Consider the following 20,867-nt stretch of genomic DNA (forward strand, 5'->3'; position numbering starts at 1 on the left):
ACCTGCATGCCAGGTATAAACCTGGAAAAAGAGAAGGCCCTATTCAGACATTTCTTTCTAGACGCCCATCTCAGATGTCCTGTCCCGGAACTTCGGCCGATTTCTGTCTCTCCCAGACTCCTCCTCTGCTCCCCAGCTGTCAACTTCAAGTAACTTTACCCCTTTATCATGCAGAGCAGTGTGGCTGCTCTGGTTTCTGCTTCCTGTAATGAGAAATACGTGAAAAGCACATGCAACTCTCTGCCCAGAGGAGCCTGCACCAAATCTTGGTGTGTATTTTCATCTTTCTCTCCCATTTTTTGGCAAGCTCTGTTCTTTCCCCCATTTCGCAAATAAATTCCTTTTTACTGGCCTAACAAAAAAAAATGAACAACTCTATTCCCCCCCAAAAAAGCACATGCATGTAATGATAAGGTGTGCCCACTATACCCAACATATTCTGTTCTTAATCTTCATTGGGCTCTCCCAGATGAAAATTCTGTGTATGTAATTTTATATTCATTCCACAAATATTGAACAAATACCTTGTGTTAGGGACTGGGTGACAAATATAAAAGAAAAAAGTGTTCCCATTTGTGTTAGTCAGCCAAAGGAGTGCTGATGCAAAGTGCCAGAACTCTGTGGGTTTTTATAAAGGGTATTTATTTGGGGTAAAACTCACAGTCACAAGGCCCTAAAGGGTCCAATTCAAGGATACTTCCTTACCAAACTCTTGTCATGTGTCGAAGCAAGATGGTGGGTGGTGTGGACAAGGGTTCAGCCTTCCTCTTCCCTCTTAAGGCTCCGTGGGTCCAGCTTCTTCCGATCTCAGCTGTAGGCTGGCAAATGGGTCATCTCTTCCCTGGACTGCAGGATCAAAGGCCTCTCCTATTCTGTGTCTGTGGCGTTCTCTCTTCACATGTGTATCTTATTCTGTCTGTCTACTTCTGTGTTCTCCTTGAGAGTCCGTTCATATAGTCCACCAAGGGAGCAGGGACTCAACGCTGCACGCCCTAATGACATGGGCGATGGCCGAATCAAAGCCCTGATCTTAAGATAATCAAGTAAACATAAAACCTTTGAATTTAATACAATCAAAGGGTGTCACGCCAAGAGGAACAGACCAGTTTACAAACATATCTCTTGTTGGAATTCATAAATAATGTCAAACTGCCACACCGTTCTTCAGGCACGAATAGTCTAATAAACTTTGGACTACAGTCTCTCTTCTCCTTTTCCTCAGTCTTCTGGAAACTAATCTTTTGCACCACTGAGGTGAGGAGTCTATCACTGAATAGACAATAAAAGCAGAGCTAGTGCTGCACTTACTCCACTGGCATCAACCCCACCGTTGTTTCTTGGCCCACTGCTTTGGAACAAGTTGTTTTCTCTGCCTGATGAACATGTCCTACCCTGTTTGATTAACTTCTATTCAACTCCAACTTCATTTCCTCAGACTGGCCTCATAGGCAGGCTCAGAGATGTCTCCTCCCTGTTCAAAATCTAGTGTGCATATTTTTATCATTACACAGGACACAGGGAGCTGAACATAGCTCCAAAAGAAAGGGGAAAAGAAAGCTCAGAGTAGATGTTATTTTTGGTTAACTTTAAGATTTTTTTTTTTTGAGGTACCCGGGGCGGGGGACTGAACGTGGGGCCTCATATATGGGAAGCTAGTGCTCACCCACTGAGCCACATCAGCTTCCCTGAGTTATTTTTTGTTGTTTTGCTTATTAATTTTTGTCTTTTTTCAGGAGGTACTAGGAACTGAACCCGGGACCTCCGGTGTGAGTTGTGGGAACTCAACCACTTAAGCGAGACCCATTCCCCTTTGGTATAGCTTTTATTACTATTTTTTAAATTTCTCCCCACTCCCTTGTTTGTGTTTGCTGTGTCTGTTCATCTCGTTTCTTTAGGAGGCACCAGAAACCAAACCCGGGACCTCTGATAGGGGAGGGAGGTGCCTAATCGCTTGAGCCACCTCCTTTCCCTGCTTTGTTGTGTCTCTCATTTTATTCTTGTGTCTCTTGTTGCATCAGCTTGCTGTGCTTGCCTGTTGTCGGCTCACTGTCTTGCTTGTCCTCTTTAGGAGGCACCAGGAATCTCCGCTCCCTGTTTTTCATTGTTTTTCTTGTGTCTCTTGTTGCCTCAGCTTGCCATGCCTGCCTGTCGAGCCAGGGGGAACTGAACCAGGGACCTCCCGTGTGGTAGGCGGGAGCTCAGTTGCTTGAGCCTCATCTGCGCCCTGGGATAGCTTTTAGATTCGAGGGTTTGCTCCTCCTGATAGGTTATCTTACAGACAGGAGTGCCAGTGCATGTTGTCCTAAGCCCACCGCAGTGCCCATGACATCTGACCTGGGCAGGCTTTGAAGCCCTGTGGACCTGCATGGCTGCACAGCCAGGCGCCCAGTCAGAACTTTCCATAGGGAGTTGGTGTGTGGGAAATACCCGAGAAGAGAGTGGAGCAGAAATGAGGTGGGCAGAGAAGGCCCAAAGCAAAGGCAGCTGGAGCAGCGCAAGTGGCAAGGCTGAGCTCCTGCAAGTCCTGGGCTCTCCAGAGGGGGAAGCGGTGGCTGGAGCTGGGGCCGCTGTGGAACCTAGAGTAACACTGGCTCAGCAGTTCGGTCCCCGTGAAGGCTGGCTGCACATCTTCCTAGGCTGCTTGTCCCTCTTGACTCCTCTAAGGAATCTCTTAGAAATGCTCATTTAGAGGTAATCTATGTATCTGAAAAGATTGAATTGTAGTTGGAAAAGGAGATCCTTGCCTAGTAGGTTGAATTATGTACCCCAGAAGAAAGAATATGGTCTTCATCTCTTCCTGGGACCTTTTGAAAATGTTATTTTTAGGGAGGGTGTGGCCCACTGAGGGAAGATGGCCTTAATCTCATTACTGGAGGTCTGATGACAAGAAAGCCACCGGGTGGAGCAGGAAGGAGTCCATGGAGCCTGGAGAGAAATGCCGCCATGTCACTGGAAAGCCAAGGAACCATGTCGCTGGCCAGTGAGAAGACTACAAACTCTGGGAGGAAGCAAGCCTTCCCGCCTCTGCCAACTGTGAGCCAATAAATTCCTTGGGTTAAGTCAAGCCATGCTGTGGTATCTTAGCCTTGTAAACTAAGTCACTTTAGAAATAAAAGAAGCATTTCAATTAGGTTTGCAGTTTCTGGGGTTCTCCACCTGTTGTTTTAAATGAATGGGAAGTAAAACAGGTCACAGAACCCAGAATGATTTACATATTAAAAAGGAACCTTTACTGAGTCCTGTGTAGTAAGGTGTACACCTTAATATTACTAGCTCTTTTTTACAGACGAGAGAGCAAGGCACAGAGGTAACAGCTAACTGGTAGATACATAAGATCATTTATAAACAGTGAATGGATTATATAGTAGTGGGTACTCAAAAAAAAGAATACTGTTTTTATTTTTTTATAATAAAATTCTTTTGAGATGATGAAATTATCCTGGATTATCTAGGTGGGCCCAAATCAACCATAAGCATCCTTACAAATGAAAGAGGATGCAGGAGAGTCAGGGGGTCAGAGTTACTTAGGTTTGAAGAAGATACACGGCTCACTTTGAAGATGAAGGAAGGGAACAAGAGTCAAGGAGTGCAGGTGACCTGTAGAAGCTGGAAAAGGCAAGGAACAAATTCTCCCTTAGAGCCTCCAGAAGGAATCCAATCCTGCCCACACCTTTGATTTTTGACCTAGTGAGACCTGTGGTGGACTTATGATCCACAGATTGTGAGGTAACAAATTTGTGTTGTTTAAAAGGCCACTAAGGGGAAGTGGATGTGGCTCAAGTGATAGAGCTTCTGCCTACCATATTGGAGGACCCAGGTTAGATCCCTGGGGCCTCCTGGTGAAAAGGAAGAGAAAGCGTGACTGTGCGGCGAGCCAGTTCCTGCACGAGTGCCCGCGTGGTGAGCCAGTGCCCACACAAGTGAGTCACACAGCTAGATGATGATGCAATAAGAGAGAGACAAGGGGAGAATCAAGGTGAAGTGCCGCAGAAACCAGGAACTGAGGTGGCACAAGTGACAGGGAACCTCTCTCTACACCAGAGGTCCCCAGGATTGAATTCTGGTGAATCCTAGGAGAGAAAATGAGAAGACAACACAGCAAAAACAGCAGGGCGGGAGGAGGGGAAGGGGGTGGGAAATAAATAAATCCTTAAAAAAGGATATATATAAATAAATAAATAAAGCCACTAAGCTTGTGGTAATTTATTAGAGCAGCAACAGAAAACTAATAGAGTCTGAGGTAAAACAGGCAAAATTAATGAAGAAATCTTTATTGTACAAAATTTACATTTGTTGTATATGATGAAAACCTGCTTTTTTTTGGGTAATCCTTTTTTCTGTGAAAAGCAAATACTTATTTCCTAATACTTTCTCAGGTAATACAAAATTTTATATAGACTGTTTAATAGTTGTATTGGTAATAGGTAGCTTCAAACATATGGTGTAAAACTGAAAAACAGATCAAAAAAGTGCAGGGGGAAGGCCACTGCCAAAGAGCAATCTCCAAGAACTTGGTATTTTCCATGGCAAGGCAGATGCTGTGGGGTCTTCACTCTGTAATTAAAAAAATATTTTCATCTTTAGACTTAACCATCAACACTTTTAATATAGAAGTATTAAAGGCCACAGAGGGAGTCTATCAAGTAAAATCAAATTCAAAAGACCAGGGATTAAAAAAAAAAATCAGTGTTTCATGGTTTATACCAGTTTATTCTTGACAAAAGCCCAAATTATAACGACAATTACCTACCAAATAAAGCAGCCTTATGGGAGCTTCTGTTTTGTCTAAAACCGATTTTTCCCTGGGTGTAATGCTCTTAATTCATAATAGAGAAAAGTATCTTAATTATAATGCATATTCAAGAGCTATAATATTGCTCACAGAATCAACACTTTTTACTCCCCTAAAAAACAAACAAATTCTAATTCCAAAAAGGACTTGTTGATGCTTAGTAGAACTTGTCTGGTACATTAATGGAATATGAACAAGGACAATCATGTACGTAAGGTTTTTCTTTTTCTGGAAGTGCTGTTAGCCTTAATGAAACAACAGTAAATAAGAGACTGGTCCTCTGTCCTCCTTTCCTTTCAAAAGTTTAGCTTAAACTAAATTTTATATAAAGATATATCTATATTTAATGTAAATGTTCTCTTATTTGGTTTACTTAAATAGTATATAAAAGTTAATGAATACATAAGATAAATCAGAGGGTTAAGCTATAGAAAAAATGACAGTAACAATAACTTACACATGGTTTGATGATCTGAAGCCACTGATTAAGACATTCAACAAGGTCTAATGCGTCTGGGATATTGTCTCCTTCTGAAACAAATTTCAGCAGAACCGCCATTTGCATTTCTTTAGAACAGCTATGACAAAGAAGAATAATTCGAAATTTTGTGAGTGTGATAAAAGATGTTGATTTTAGGGTCTGTTTTTACAGCTACCTTCCCAGGTTTTAAGCAAGGAGAAGACGTCACCCTTCAAAACAGCTTATTTATCTCCCTTTTCCTCTATTTGTGGGGACAGGACAAAGAGCCATGTACAGCTCCTGGGAATGTGGAAGTCTGGGCCTCATGCGAGGCTGCATGAGAACCTGTCCTGGGCATCTGACCTGATCCCAACATGGCGAGTTACATTGTCTTCTTAAGATTGAGGTTTCTTTTCAGTAAAACAAAGATAATATTTATTTTACTAACCTCTGTAAGAAGCAAATGAGATACAAACAGAAATGATAAAAAATATACCACTCTTCAATCCACTAAGAGAACTGTTTCCGCAAGCCCTCTCCTAGAAAACGTATTCCATTTCAGAGTTGTATTCTGCACTACGAAAGCAGAATCAGGTAAAAATAGACATTTTACTGATTTTGGCCTGGGGCTGATAAGCTGGTTTGGTTAGAAAGTGGCATTGCAGGTAAAGGCTATGGGGTTCCTTTCACTTATGCATTCAAAAAGTATTTGCTGGGGGAAACAGATGTGGCTCAAGCAGCCGGGCTCCTGTTTATCATATAGGAGGTCGAGAGTTTGATGCCCAGGACTTCCTGGTGAAGGTAAGCTGGCCCACACAGGAATGCCGCCCGTGAGGGAGTGCCCCCCTGCGCAGGAGTGCCACACCGCACAGGAGAACCGGCCGACGTGGACAGCTGGCCCAGCAAGATGATGCAACAAGAGGCACAGAGGAAAGACAATAAGAGACATGGCGGAACAGGGAGCTGAGGTGGTGCAACAGAATGATCACCTCTCTCCCACGCTGGAAGGCCTCAGGATCGGTTCCCACAGCCACTGAATGAGAATACAAGCAGACAAAGAAGAACACACAGTGAATGGACACAGAGAGCAGACAACAGGGAGGTGGGGGGGGAGAGAAATAAATAAAAAAAATCTTTAAAAAAAAAAAGCATTTGCTGGGAGGGGATGTGGCTCAAGCAGTTGAGCACCTGCCTCCCACACAAAAGGTCCTGGGTTTGGTTCCTGGGGCCTCCAAAAGAAAAACAAGACAAACAATGAGCAAAAACAAATGAGCAGGGAGACAACCAGCAAGATGGAGGTGGAGTAAGGAGCTCCTAGAGTCAGCTCCTGAAAGTTAGTAAATACCCAGAGCTACCAGAGTTATCTGAAGCACCTGTGTGGGGACTTCAGGAGGCCAGAAGAGCATCCTGCAACATCCTTGAAGGAATGGAAGGAGGAGACTACCCATTTGCAGGGAAGACTCGTAAGTAGAGCACTCTGTGCTACAAGGCCGGTGCCCATCCTCCACTGGAGGCACAAGCCGCCTCGGGAGCTGTTCCGTGGCTGGAACTGAAAGCTCCACTTCCCAAAAATGGGGGAGGAAGAGAAGGTTGGGCACCAACTTCAGCTACTGATGAGTAAATTCAGTGGGCCAAAGTATGATTCTGAGAACTGCTAAAGTTTGAGCCTGTCCAAGTAGAAAGAGGCCAGGAGCTGCCATCTTAATTCCGTGCCTGGCACAAGGGGAAGCGGGGTGGACTGAGAATCACAATGCTGGTGTGGACTGGCTTCTTTCAACTCAGGTCAGATTGCAGGTCTAGCCTAAGCCCCAGTGCCACCTCCGACAGGGAGGAAGCTGCAGGAACCTGCACAAGGCTCTCCAGGAAATTGTTGGCCAAGCCGCAGAAGCTGGTGATTGTCCTACTCTGGTGGCACAAGCCACCCCAGGAGCTGTTCTGTGATTGGAATTGGAAGCTCCATTTCCCAAAAACAGGGGAGGAGGAGACGGGTGGCTGCAAATTTCAGCTACTGATTGGTAGACTCTGATGACTAAGAAATACCCCAGGAATAGCTGGGGTGTGAATCTGTCCAAGTTGGAAAGGAAAGAGGCCAGTGGCCGCCATTTTGACTCCACCCCCAGCCTGAGGGGAAGCCTGGCTGACCAAATATCACAGTGCCGGCTAAAACCGGTTTCTTTTACCCAGATCAGCCTGCAGCCCTAGCCTAGGCTTCAGCCCCACCTCTGGCAGGGAGGAGGCTGGCTAGCTCTGCACCAGCCTATCCAGGTTATGCTGGGTACTTTTGGCTGCCACAAACTGAAAATTTGAAGTCTACCAGGGCAACTGTTGTCATCTTGGACCCGCACTGCATAGATTGCTGCCCACACCTGCAGCTCCATCCCCGCCCCAAGCAGGGGAGAAAGGGGCGTGAAGCTTCATCAATCTCTCTGGGCAACCACAGTCTAGGCCTGCATGACTTGGATTATTCCACACAACTGTGACTCTGTCCCTACATCTGGGAAAGGAGAAGGTTGGGAGAAGCTTCATTGGTCCCTGGGGCAGCTTGAGCCTCCACGGTTTATAGCACCAATTACATCCTTGGCTCCTACTGCACAACCAGCAAGAGAGAAAGGGCAGAAAGACCTAAACTAAAGAGAAAACCTGTACCCAGAATAAATAGTAAGCCAGGTGCCAAGACACCAACAAAAAATTATAATCCACACCAAGAAACAGGAAGATGTGACCCAGTTAAAGGAACAAGATAAGCCTCCAGATGACAAAGGAGTTGAGACAACCAATCATATATATTCAAACAAATCTCCTAAATAAATTGAGTGAGATGGCTAAAGAGATTAAGAATATTAAGACAAGGATGAACACAAAGAAGAATTTGAAAGCATGCATAGAAAAATAGCAGATCTTGTAGGAAAGACGCAATAAATGAAATTTTAAAAAAACCACTGGAATCATATAATAGCAGATTTGAGGAGGCAGGACTGGTGAGCTTGAAAAAATGGCCTCTGAAAGTGCACATACAAAAGAACAGATGAAAAGAATGGAAAAAATTGAACAAGGTCTCAGGCATACGTGTCATGGGTGTCCTAGAAGGAGAAGAGAAGGAAAAAGGGGCAGAAGGAATATTTAAAGAAATAATGGTAGAAAATTTCCCAACCCTTAATGAAGGACATAGATATCCATGTTCAAGAAGCACAACGTACTCCCATCTGAAAAAAATCTAAATAGATCAACTCTGAGATGCATACTAATCAGAATGTCAAATGCCAAAGACAAAGAGAGAATTCTGAGAACAGCGAGAGAAAAGCAATGGGTACCATATAAGGGTTACCCAATAAGATTAAGTGCTGATTTCTCACCAGAAACCATGGAGCAAGAACACAGTGGTCTGATATATTTAAGATACTAAGAGAGAAAAACTTCCAGCCAAGAATTTTATATCTAGCAAGACTGTCTTTCAAAAATGAGGGCAAGATTAGAATATTTACAGACAAACAGATACTGAGAAAATTTCTAAGCAAGAGACCAGATTTTCAGGAAATACTAAAGGGTGTGCTAGAGCCTGAAAAGAAAAGCCAGGAAATAGAAGCCTGGAAGAGAGTCTAGAAATGAAGATTATATCAATAAAATTAACTAAAATTAACTAAAATTAACTAAAAGATTATATCAATAAAATTAACTAAAAGTGTCAAAAGAGTGGTGAAAATAAAACATGACAGATAAAACTCAAATGGAATAAACTTAACCAACGATGTAAAGCACTTGTATTCAGAAAACTGCAGCCCAATGTTAAAAGAATGTTAAAAAGTCCTAAATAACTGGAAGAACATTCCATGCTCATGGATTAGAAGACTAAATATCATTAAGATGTCAGTTATACTCAAATTGATATACAGATTCAATGCAACCCTGATAAAAATTCCACCAGCATTAAAAAAGAAAAAAAAATCGAAAGCACAATTACCAGATTTATTTGGAAGGGTAAGGGGTCCTGAGTAGCCAGAAACATCATAAAAGGAAAAGCAAACCCTCATCTCTGGACTTTACATCATACTACCAAGCTATAGTGGTAAAAATAGCATGGTACTGCCATAAAGACAGACACATAGACCAATGGAACCAAACTGATAGCTCAGAAATAGACCCTCACACATATGATCAAAAGATTTTTGACTAGCCTGTCAAACCCACACAGCTCAGGCCTAACAGTCCCTTCAGCAAAATGGTGCTGAAAGAACAGGATATCCATAGCCAAAAGAAGGAAAGAGGACTTCTATCTCACACCTTATCCAAAAATTAACTCAAAATGGATCAAAAACCTAAAAATAAAAACAAGAACCATAAAACTTCTAGAAGAAATTGTAGGAAAATATCTTCAAGACCTGGTGGTTAGGGAAGCGGACTTGGCCCAGTGGTTAGGGCATCCGCCTACCACATGGGAGGTCCGCGGTTCAAACCCTGGGCCTCCTTGACCCATGTGGAGCTGGCCCATGCACAGTGCTGATGCACGCAAGGAGTGCTGTGCCACGCAGGGGTGTCCCCCGCGTAGGGGAGCCCCATGCGCAAGGAGTGTGCCCCATAAGAAGAGCCGCCCAGCGCTAAAGAAAGTGCAGCCTGCCTAAGAATGGCGCTGCCCACACAGTGAGCTGACACAAGGTGACGCAACAGAAAGAAACTCAGATTCCCGTGCCGCTGAAAATAGAAGCGGACAAAGAAGATGGCAGCAAACAGACACAGAGAACAGACAACTGGGGTGGGGTGAAAGGGGAGAGAAATAAACAAATAAATAAATCTTAAAGGAAAAAAAAAAAGACCTGGTGGTAGTTGGTGGATTATTAATGGAGATAAGAGACTGAGATGGACTAATGATGTTTAATGTATGTAGAGGTTTTAATTAGCTTTACTGTAAAAGTGTGGAAATGTATAGAATGGATGGTAACAAATAGTAATAGCTAGTTTATAAATGGGGATGTGACTGAAAATGTTAGTCTAGGTATGTAAATGCCAATTGACAGAATGCTAGAGAATAATCTAGAACTGAATAGCACGGTAAACTAAGAGGTGGGTGAGAATTGTGGTTGATGTTACAGATGCAAGAGTGTCCTTTGTGAGCCAGAGCAAATGTGTATCACTACTGAAGGGTGTTGGGAATGCATGGGGAAAATAAACTGGAATGACCTATGGACTGTATTTAGCAGTAATAATATAATATTCTTGCATCTATGCCAAAGATGTACTGTGTTGATAATGGGGTAGTATGGAAAATGTGAGCCAAATGTATACTATGGACATGGTAACAATCAGATGATATTATCTTATCTGCAACAAATGTTCTACCACAGTGTGGTGTGTTTATAGAGAGTTGTTGTTTGGGAATTCTGCACATGTGCATGATTGTTTTATAAGTTTACAACTTCTGTCATAAAAAATATATTTAAAAAATAATAATAGGGTGGGTTGCGGGAAAAACACACCAAATGTAAGATAAGGACTATGATTAATAGTAAGATTTTGACAATATTGTTTCATAATTTGTAACAAACATCTCATGACAATGCAAGGTGTTGGTGGAGGGTTGATGTATGGGATCCTTGTATGATAAGCACGTATGCTTCCTAAGTTCACAACTTTTACTATACACTTGTTTATGTATGTTTATATATACATGATATAAAGATAATAATAGGGAAGGCTGGGGAAAAATACTTCGGTTAGTAGTAATATTTTGGCAATGCTCTTTATTTTTTTTTCTCTTTATTTTTTTAATGTTACATTAAAAAAATATGAAGTCCCCATATACCCCCCACCCCCCTCCTCCCCCCATAACAACAACCTCCTCAATCATCATGAGACATTCGGCAATGCTCTTTAATCATTAGTTAAAAAGGTTTAACAACAATGTGAGGTGTTGGTGGTAGGGGGAGTTATGACAGTCCTGTATGATGTTATATATGTTTGTTTTGTAAGTTCACAACTATTACTGTACACTGATTGTTTATGTATGTTTGTGTGTGGGCCATATATTTCAACAAATTAATTTTAAAAAGAAACAAATGAGCAGAGAGCAGATGTGGTTCAAGCAGTTGAGCACCCAACTCCCACACCAGAGGTCCCGTGTTTTTTCCTGATGCCCCCAAAGGAAAAAACAAAGAGCAAAAATAAAACAAAACAAAACAAGCAATGAGCAAAAAGAAAAAAAAAGCATTTGCCAAGCACATTCTAAGTTTCAGAACTAGTGGTACGGGAACTTTTTGGAAGGAGTCCCCATTTTTTAAGAACTTTTGGCTAGTAGAGGAGACAAACTTATTTCAGCATTTTAAAGATAAATTGCCTTCTAGCTTGCACTGTTTAGAGTGAGAAGGCACTGCTCATTCTTATCTTTGTTCCTGTGTGTAATTAACTTTCTTCTCTGGTTGCTTTAAAGTTTTTCTCTTTATCATGGTTGTCAGCAACCTGATAGGAATGACCTTTGGTGCGAATCTGGGTTTCCTGCTTAAAGTTCATTGAGCTTCTTGGATCTGTAGCTTAACAGCTTTTGTCAAATCTGGAAAAATTATAGTCAGTTTGTCTTCAAGTATTTTTTGGTTCTACATTCCCACCCAAACCCCAACTTTTTGGACTTGAATTACACATACGTGGACTGCTAAATGCTGTCTCACAGGTGACTGAGGCTCTATTCAGTTTTTCAGCCTTGTTTTTCCTGTTTCATTATGGATATTTTTTATTTCTCTATTCTCAAGTTCGTTGTCTTTTCTTCTGCAGTACTTAGTCTGTTATTAAGCTCCTCCAGTGAACTGTTCATTTCAGAGATTGCGTTCTTCAGTTCTGAAAGTTCCACCTGGCTATTTTTTATAGTTTATTACTCTCTTTCTTACATTCATGTTTTCCTTGAAACCCCTGCGCTTATTTATTTTTCAGGTGGTACTGGGGCTTGAACTGAGGACCTTGTCCATGGGAAGCAGCCACTCAACCACTGAACTACATCAGCTCCCCTCTCAGCTTATTTTTAACAGTTATGAGAATTGTGGTTGATGGTACAGATGCAAGAGCGTCCTTTGTGAGCCAGAGCAAATGTGTATCACTACTGCAGGGTGTTGAGGGAAAAAAGTCCTTCTACAGAGTCCATCATCTCTGTCATTTCTGGGTATATTTCTATTGAGTGATATTTCTCCTAGTTATGGGCCATATTCTTTTGATTTTTCATATAATGTTCAAAATATTTCTCATAACATTTGCTGGATGCATGACACTGTGAATGTTATGTTGTTGAGTGTATGCATTTTCCTTTCTTTAGAGCAGCGGTTGGCAAACTACAGCCCACAGACTGAATTTGGCTGTCTCTTTTTGTAAATAAAGTTTCATTTGATCATAGACATGTCCATTTGTTTACTTCTTATCCATAGGTGCTTTTGCACTAAAATGGCAGAATTGAGCAGCTGCAGCTGCAACAGAGACTAAGCCTAAATATCTATTACCTGGCTTTTAACAGATAAAGTTAGCTTCTCTTGCTTTCGTGTGTTGAAGTTTGTTTTGGCAGGCAGTTAATTTACTTAATTCTTAAGTTTTCTTCGGGAGGTCCTCCTGAGTAGTTTTTATTATAGGGTCAGTTTTGTCCTGCTACTAAGGCTTGATATTTCTGGGCTCTCTACTGGAAAATCCGGGGTTCAACTAGGTCTCTTCATTCTTCCTGGTCTGAATCCAAACATGTCCCAGCCCTCTGTGGGCTCTAGGAATTGTTCAAGTTACAGCTACCCAGAGTCATTCTCTGTTTGGCCTCAAGGAGTTTCAGCCTACACATGTGTGGCTCAGAATTCAGAAAAAGACTCAAGGTAACCCCTGTGAAGATCTCCAGAGATCTTTTTTTTTTTTTTTTGACATTTATTTTTTTCATGTGCTAATATTTTTTTTGTCTTTATTTTTTTTAATGTTACATTAAAAAAATATGAGGTCCCCATATACCTCCCACCCCCTCACCCCACTCCTCCCCCCATAACAACTTCCTCCTCCATCATCATGGGACATTCACTGCACTTGGTGAATACATCTCTGAGCACTGCTGCACCACATGGTCAATGGTCCACATTATAGTTTACACTCTCCCCCAGTCCACCCAGTGGGCCATGGGAGGACATACAATGTAACTCTTCCTGCAGTACCACTCAGGACAACTCCAAGTCCTGAAAATGCCCCCACATCACATCTCTTCTTCCCACTCCCCACCCTCATCAGCTACCATGGCCACTTTCTCCATCTCAATGCTACATTTACTTCCATTACTAATCACAATAGTTTCAGAATAGAGTATCAGTAAGTCCACTCCAATCCATACTCTATTCTTCCATTCTGTGGACCCTGGGCTGGTTATGTCCACTCCACCTCTGTATCAAGAGGGTGCTTAGATTCCACTTGGATGATGGATGTAATACTCCTGTTTGCAGCTGTAGGCACCAGAGCTCTTTTTATAAGCAGCTCCTTCCTCTCTGGTTCTCTGCCCTAAATTCAGTTGCCTCAGCCTCCCCAAATCTGATCTCTTTTCTCCTCAACTTATAAGACTGCTGTGCTCTGCTGGGGTTTTCCTCCTTGCACTGCAGTACAGAAAGTGTCTCCACGCTGGGGCAATGCATTTTTGTTTGTTTGCTTGCCTCCTCTCAGGTATCACAGTTCTGAATGGTCTGTTATCCAATGACTGAAAAACCATTCCATTAATTTTGACCTGTTTACAGCCATAAAGCAGGAGGGCAAGTCTGATACTCTGCCAGGGTCAGAAGCAAAAGGACAGGAGATTGACTTGGAGGTGATGTGTGAACTAACTCTAGGAAACTGGATAGGCTTTTACAAGGGGAACAAGAGGAGAAAAATACAGGAACAAAAGCAAGGAAGAACAGCTTTAAGAAACTGGCTGGACTTCCAAGAAGATGGAGGATTAGAGAGGCAGAGGGCTCACTTCTCTCCCAGAAAAAGAGCTAGAGGACAGGCAGAAACTGACTGGAAAATGGTTCTAGGGCTCAGATACCAAGGGAAGGGTGAGACACCACCCAGAAGAAAGGAGTCTTGGCTGGCTGGAAAGACCCTGTGAGTAAAGCTGCAGCAGCAGCTGCTGGCACCCATCTCACTATCTTCAGAGCAAAGAGCACTGGTTCTCTGGCCCCTGGCAGGTGGCTATGGACTGAGGAGGTTGCAGGGGCTCTCTTCCCCAGGAAAGGGCAGAGGGAGGGACACAGCCTATGGCAAATTCAGATTTTGGCTAGTGAACTTGGTCAGCTGTGTTGGAGGGGCTGCACAATTCCAGGCTGAAGGGGGCCACAATTTGGTTTGCCCTAAGAGCCAGCAGGAACTAAAGATAATTCTCAAACACCCTTCCTACTCCCCTGGACTGGTTGCTGAGGACTCAGCGGGAGGGAGGGTGTGGCTGTTTTCTCTGAACAGTTTCTGAGAAAGTTTGTTTGCAAGGTTTGGCTCTCCCTGAGGACACTACTTCTGCACCGCCCACCTGGGCAGGGTTACAGCGAATGCATTCTGGTGTATGAGCTGAGGTCTCCCAAAGAGTGCCACCTGCTGGCAAACCAGGAAAGTATACACAAAGAAGGGGAAAACAGTAAAAAATAAATAAAAGGCACAATCTGGTGCCTCTACTGCTCTCCTCTCCAAAGCCCTTGGAAACTGGCCTGCATCTCATTTCTGGATCCTTAGCCCTGGTCTGAGCAGTTATACAGGGGCACTCTTAAATATCTAGAACAAGGACAGTGGTAGCACACAGTCAATCCCTAGGAAAAGAAAGAATCTGAACATCAGAGTAAACAGTATCATAATCACATGTCTAGACATCAATGTGGGATTTTGAGATTATTTATGAATCCCCAAAAGCGAAAGATTATGCTTGTAAACTAATTTGTTCCTCTGGGTGTGATACCCTTTGATTGTATTAAATTCAGTGAGGGGCCTCTGACTAAGTTTACTCGACAAAATCAATTTAAGGTTTCTGATCTGGCTATATAAGGTGAAACTCGGGGTGAGTCCCTGCTCCCTTAGTGGGCTAATATAAATGGACACTCACCCAAGACTACACACCAGAAGGGGAGAGAACTTTGTCATTTTGATCCTGCCATGTAACAGAAAGGAGAAGGCTCAAACAGCTACAGATCTGAGGAGAGATGGACCATTTGCTTGAAAGTTTACAGCTGACCTTGGGAAGTGCGCTGAGACTGATGTAGGAGGCTCTAAGAGACAAGCCCTGTGCCAGCCTACAGCTGAGATGGGGAAGAAGCTGGGCCCACGGAGCCTCAAGAGGAAGAGGAAGTCAAGGAATGAGAGACCAGGCACAGATCAGCGACCATCCTGCTTCAACATATGGCAACTCACTTTGGTGAGAAAGCAACCTTGAGATGGACTCTTCAGGGCCTTCTAATTGTAAGCTACAGTTTTCTGTAAGTCAACAGATTTCTGGTACTTTGTATCAGTACCCTTCGGCAGACTAATATAATGGGGAAAATGGGAAAATTCACAAATATATGGAGATTAAACAACACACTCTTAAATAATCAGTAGATCAAAGAAGATATTGTAAGAGAAATTAATAAGCATCTCGAGACAAATGAAAACGAGAACATAACATACCAGAACCTATGGGATGTACCAAAGGCAGTGCTGAGAGGGAAATTTACAGCTTTAAATACTTATATTCTAAAAGAAGAAAGAGCTAAAATTCATGACTAATTATACTGCTGGAGAAACTAGAAAAAGAACAGCAGACTTCACAAAGTAGAAGGAATGAAATAACAAAGGTCAGAGGAGAAATAAATGAAATTGAGAACAAAAAAAGACAATTAACAAAACCAAAAGTTGGTTCTTCGAGAAGATTAACAAAATCAACAAACCCTTAGTTGGGCTGACAAAGAAGAAAAGAAAGAAAATGCAAATAAATAAAATAAAAAAGGAAAACAGAGACATTACTACTGACTCCACAGAAATAAAAGAGATCATAAGAGGATACAATGAACAACTGTAGGTCAACAAACTAGACACTGTAAATGAAATGGAAAAATTCCTAGGAATGTACAAACAACCTGCACTGACACTACAAGAAAAGGAAGACCTCAACAAACCAATGACAAGAGCCTGAAAGTTATCAAACAGTTCCCCAAAATGAAATGCCCAGGACCAGTGAGGTCTACCAAGCATTCAAAGAAGATATAATACCAATCTTACTCAAGCTCCTCTGAAAAACTGAACAAGAAGGAATGCTATCAAACTCATTCTGTGAAGTAATATCACCCGAATACCCAAGACAGGTAAAGATTTTATGAAAAAAGAAATTACAGACCCATATCCCTAATGAATTCGGATGCAAAAATCCTCAACAAAATACTTGCTAATCGAATCCAACACAGTAAAGAATTATTCATCATGGGTTTTATACCAGACATGTAGGAAGGGTGAGTCAACACAAGAAAATCAGTGTATAATATACCACATGAATAAATCAAAGAAGGAAAATCACATGATCCTACCAACTGATGCAGAAAAGCCATGTGACAAAACACAGCATTCTTTCTTGATAATACTACCACAAAAGACAGGAATTGCAGGAAACTTTCTCAACATGATAAAGACTGAATATGAAAACTTCACAGCTAACATTGTATTCAATGGTGAAAGACTGAAAACTTTCCCACTAAGATCAGGAACAAGACAAGGATGCCCATTCTCACTACTGTTTTTCAATATAGTGCTAGAGATTCTAGCTAGAGCATTCATGCAAGAAAAAGAAAAAAAAAAAGGCATCCAAATTGGAAAGGAAGAAATAAAACTTTCACTATTCACAGATGATATGATCGTATACCTATAAAGTCCTGAAAATTCTACAACAAAGCTGCTAGAACTAATAAACAATTTCAGTAGAATGTCAGGATAAAAGAACAATAGCCAAAAATCAGTGATGTTTCTATATACTAGTAATATGCAATCTGAGGAGGAAGTAAAAAAAAAAATTTCATTTACAATAGCAACTAAAAGAATCAAATATTTAGGGATAAACTTAACCAAGGATATAAAGCAATTGTATTTTAAAAACCACAATGCATTGCGATAAGAAATTTTAAAAAGACCTAAATAATTGGACAAACATTCCATGTTCACAGACTGGAGGACTAAGTATCATTAAGATGGCAATTCTTGCAGAATGGGGTATATGGGAAGCTCTTATATTTTTCAATGTACATTTTGTGTGATCTATGTATCTTAGAAGGTAATAAAGTCTACTTCATCTAAAAAAAATGCTAATTCTACCCAAGTTACTATTAGATTCAATGCAATTCTAATAAAAATTCCACCAGCATTTTTTAAACAAATAAATGGAAAACACAATTATTAAATTTACTTGGAAGGGCAAGGGACCTCGAAGAGCCAGAAATAGTTTTAAAAGGAAGAACAAAGTTGGAGGACTCTCACTTCCGGACTTTAAAATCATATTACTTACCTACAGTGGTAAAAAGAGCATGGTACTGGCATAAAGATAGACACAGAGACCACTGGAATCAAAATGATTGTTCAGAAACAGAACCTCACCTCTATAGACAAGTGATTTTTGACAAGCTTGTCAAACTCACCCAGAACAATCTATTCAACAAATGGTGCTGGGAGAATGGGATATCCATATCCAAAAGAAATAAAGAGAACCCCTATCTCACTTTATACAAACATTAATGAAAAATGGATCAAAACCAAAATATAAAAGCTAGAACCATAAAGCTTCTAGAAGAAAATGTAGGAAAACATCTTCAAGACCTGGTGGTAGGTGGTAGATTCTTAAACCTTAGACAGAAAGGAGGAGCAATAAAAGAAAACATGGATAAATGGGACATCCTCAAACTTAAACTTAGTGATTCAAAGGACTTCGTCAAGAAGGTGAAAAGGCAGGCCACTCAAAGGAATAAAATATTTGGAAACCACATAACCAATAAAGGTTTGATTTCCATTCTATATAAAGAGATAATACAAATTAAAAATGAAAGAGCAAGCAATCTAATTTAAAAATGGGCAGAATTAAACAGACATTGCTCCAAAGAGGAAATACAAATGGCCAAAAAGTACATGAAAAAATATTCAATATCACTAGCTATTAGGGAAATGCAAATCAAAATACAATGAGATAGCATCTTACACCACACAGAATGGCCATTATTTAAAAAAAACAACAACAATAAGTGCTGGAGAGGATATAGAGAAATAGGAACACCCCTTCACTGTTGGTGGGATCATAAAATAGTACAGCCTCTGTGGAAGACAGTTTGGCCATTCCTCAGGAAGCTAATTCAGAACTGCCCTATGATTCAGCAATTCCTCTACTAGGAATATACCCAGAAGAACTAAAAACAGGGAGGCAAACAGACATTTGCACACTGATGTTCACAGCGGCATCATTCACAATTGCCAAAAGATGGAAACAACCCAAGTTCCATTAACCAACAAGTGGATAAACAAAATATGGCATATACATACAATGGAGTACTATGATGCTCTAAGAAATGAAACTGGGACACATACAATAACATGGATGAATCTTGAAGACATTATGCTAAGTGAAATAAGTGAGACACAAAAGGAAATATATTGCATGGTCTCACTAATATGAACTAAATACAAAGAGTAGAAAAATGGAATTAAAACCTAGATTATAGGTTATTAGGAGATAAGAGGAGGGCAAAGGAGTACTAATGCTTAATGTATGTACAAGTTTTAATTAACTTGACTGTGAAAGTGTGGAAACGGATAGAGTTGTTGTAACACACTATAGTGAGTAGCAACTGCTTTATTGTGGCTGAAAAGAGTAGTCTAGGGATATAAATGTCAATTGAAAGAAAGCTAGAGAATAATCTAGGGACTCAATAACACAGTGAACCCGTGGATGAAAATTGTGGCTAAGAGAACAAATGCAAGAATGTCCTTCTGTGAACTAGAATGGATACATATCCCTATTGCAGGGGGTGGGAATGTGGAGAAGCATGGGAAAAATACAATTAATGTAACCTATGGTCTATAGTTAACAGCAATACTGTGATATTCTTGAATCACTGCAAAAGTGTAAGGAGAAATAGACATCTTTACAATAATAGTTGGAGACTTTAACATGCCATTCACATCAATAGATAGAACAACTTGATAAAAGATCAATAAGTAAAGAGAACTTGAATATGATAAATGAGCTGGACCTGACAGACATATACAGAACACTGTACCCCAAATCAGCAAGTTATACATTCTGCTCAAATGCTTATGGATCTTTCTTCAGGACAGACCACATGATGGGCCAAAAAACAGCTCTCAATAAATTTAAGAAGACTGGAATTATACAAAGCACCATCTCTGATCATAATAATGGAATGAAGCGCGAAATCAGCAATAGGCAGGAAAGGGGAAAATTCTAAATTTGTGGAGGCTAAACAACACACTCCTAAACAATCAGTATGTCAAAGAAAAAACTGAAAAAGAAATTAGTAGGTATCTCGAGATGACTGAAAACAAAAACACAACTTATCAAAACTTATGGGAGGGAGCAGACTTGGCCCAATGGACAGGGTGTCCAACTACCACATGGGAGGTCCACGGTTCAAACCCCGGGCCTCCTTGACCCTTGGAGCTGGGGGTGGGGGGGGGGGGGGAGAATAAATAAATAAATCTTAAGGGAAAAACAAAACAAAACTTATGGGATACAATGAAAGCAGTGCTGAGAGGGAAATTTATAGCCCTAATTGTCTATATTAAAAAAGAAGAGCTAAAATCAAAGACCTAACTGAACACCAGGAGAAAGTAGAAAAAGAACAGCAAACCAATCCCAAAGCAAACAGAAAGAAAGCAATAACCAAGATTGGAACAGAAATAAATGAGAACAAAACTACAACAACAAACAGGGAAATTCAACCAAACCAAAAACTGATTCTTTAAGATAAAAAAAATGGACAAACCCTTAGCTAGACTAACAAAAAAAAGAAAAAAGATGCAAATAACTAAAATCAAGAATGAACAGAAGGACATTATGATTGACCCCACAGATATAAAAAGGATAGTAAGATATTACGAGAAATTATAAGTTAATAAATTAGACAACCTAGATGAAAAGATAAATTCCTAGAAATGTACAACCAACCTATATTGACTTTACAACAGGGGTTCTTAACCAGGGATGCCTGAGCTTGATGGAAATTCAAATAAACATTGTTCTTGGGGGATGTGTTGGTGCAGGTGTGATAGATATAATAATTAATACAAAGTATCGTGTGGATTTAATAGGGGTCTGTGGTTTTCACCTGAATGACAAAAGAGGTCCGTGGAACAAAAAAGGTTAAAAACCCCTGCTCTTCAAGAAATAAAGGAACTCAACAAACCAATCACAAGTAAAGAGACTGAATCAGTCATTAAAAATCTTCCAACAAAGAAAAGCAGAGGACCACATGGCCTCACAGGTGAATTCTACCAAGGATTCTGAGAAGCAGTAATAACAATCCTGTTTAAACTCTTCCAAAAAAGTGAAAAGGAGGGGAAATTACCCACCGCATTTTATAAAGCCAAGATTGCCCTAATACCAAAGTCAGATAAAGATCCTGTAGGAAAAGAAAATTACAGACC

At 40.8% G+C, this 20,867-nt stretch overlaps 1 protein-coding gene across 1 annotated transcript in view; it reads right to left on the reverse strand.

Annotated features, from left to right (window-relative positions):
* Positions 1-4,188: 4,188 nt before the first annotated feature.
* Positions 4,189-20,867, reverse strand: part of PSMG2 (proteasome assembly chaperone 2) — a 40,354-nt gene continuing 23,675 nt past the window's right edge. Inside the window, exons 6-7 of the mRNA XM_004470002.5 lie at positions 5,250-5,370; positions 4,189-4,554 (exon numbers count right to left, since the gene is read on the reverse strand). Coding sequence (XP_004470059.1) covers positions 4,462-4,554; positions 5,250-5,370 — 214 coding nt within the window. The 3' untranslated portion in view covers positions 4,189-4,461. The remainder of the gene's footprint in view (positions 4,555-5,249; positions 5,371-20,867) is intronic.

The sequence above is a fragment of the Dasypus novemcinctus genome, chromosome 16 (genome assembly GCF_030445035.2).
Source record: "Dasypus novemcinctus isolate mDasNov1 chromosome 16, mDasNov1.1.hap2, whole genome shotgun sequence".
Taxonomy (NCBI): Eukaryota; Metazoa; Chordata; class Mammalia; order Cingulata; family Dasypodidae; genus Dasypus; species Dasypus novemcinctus.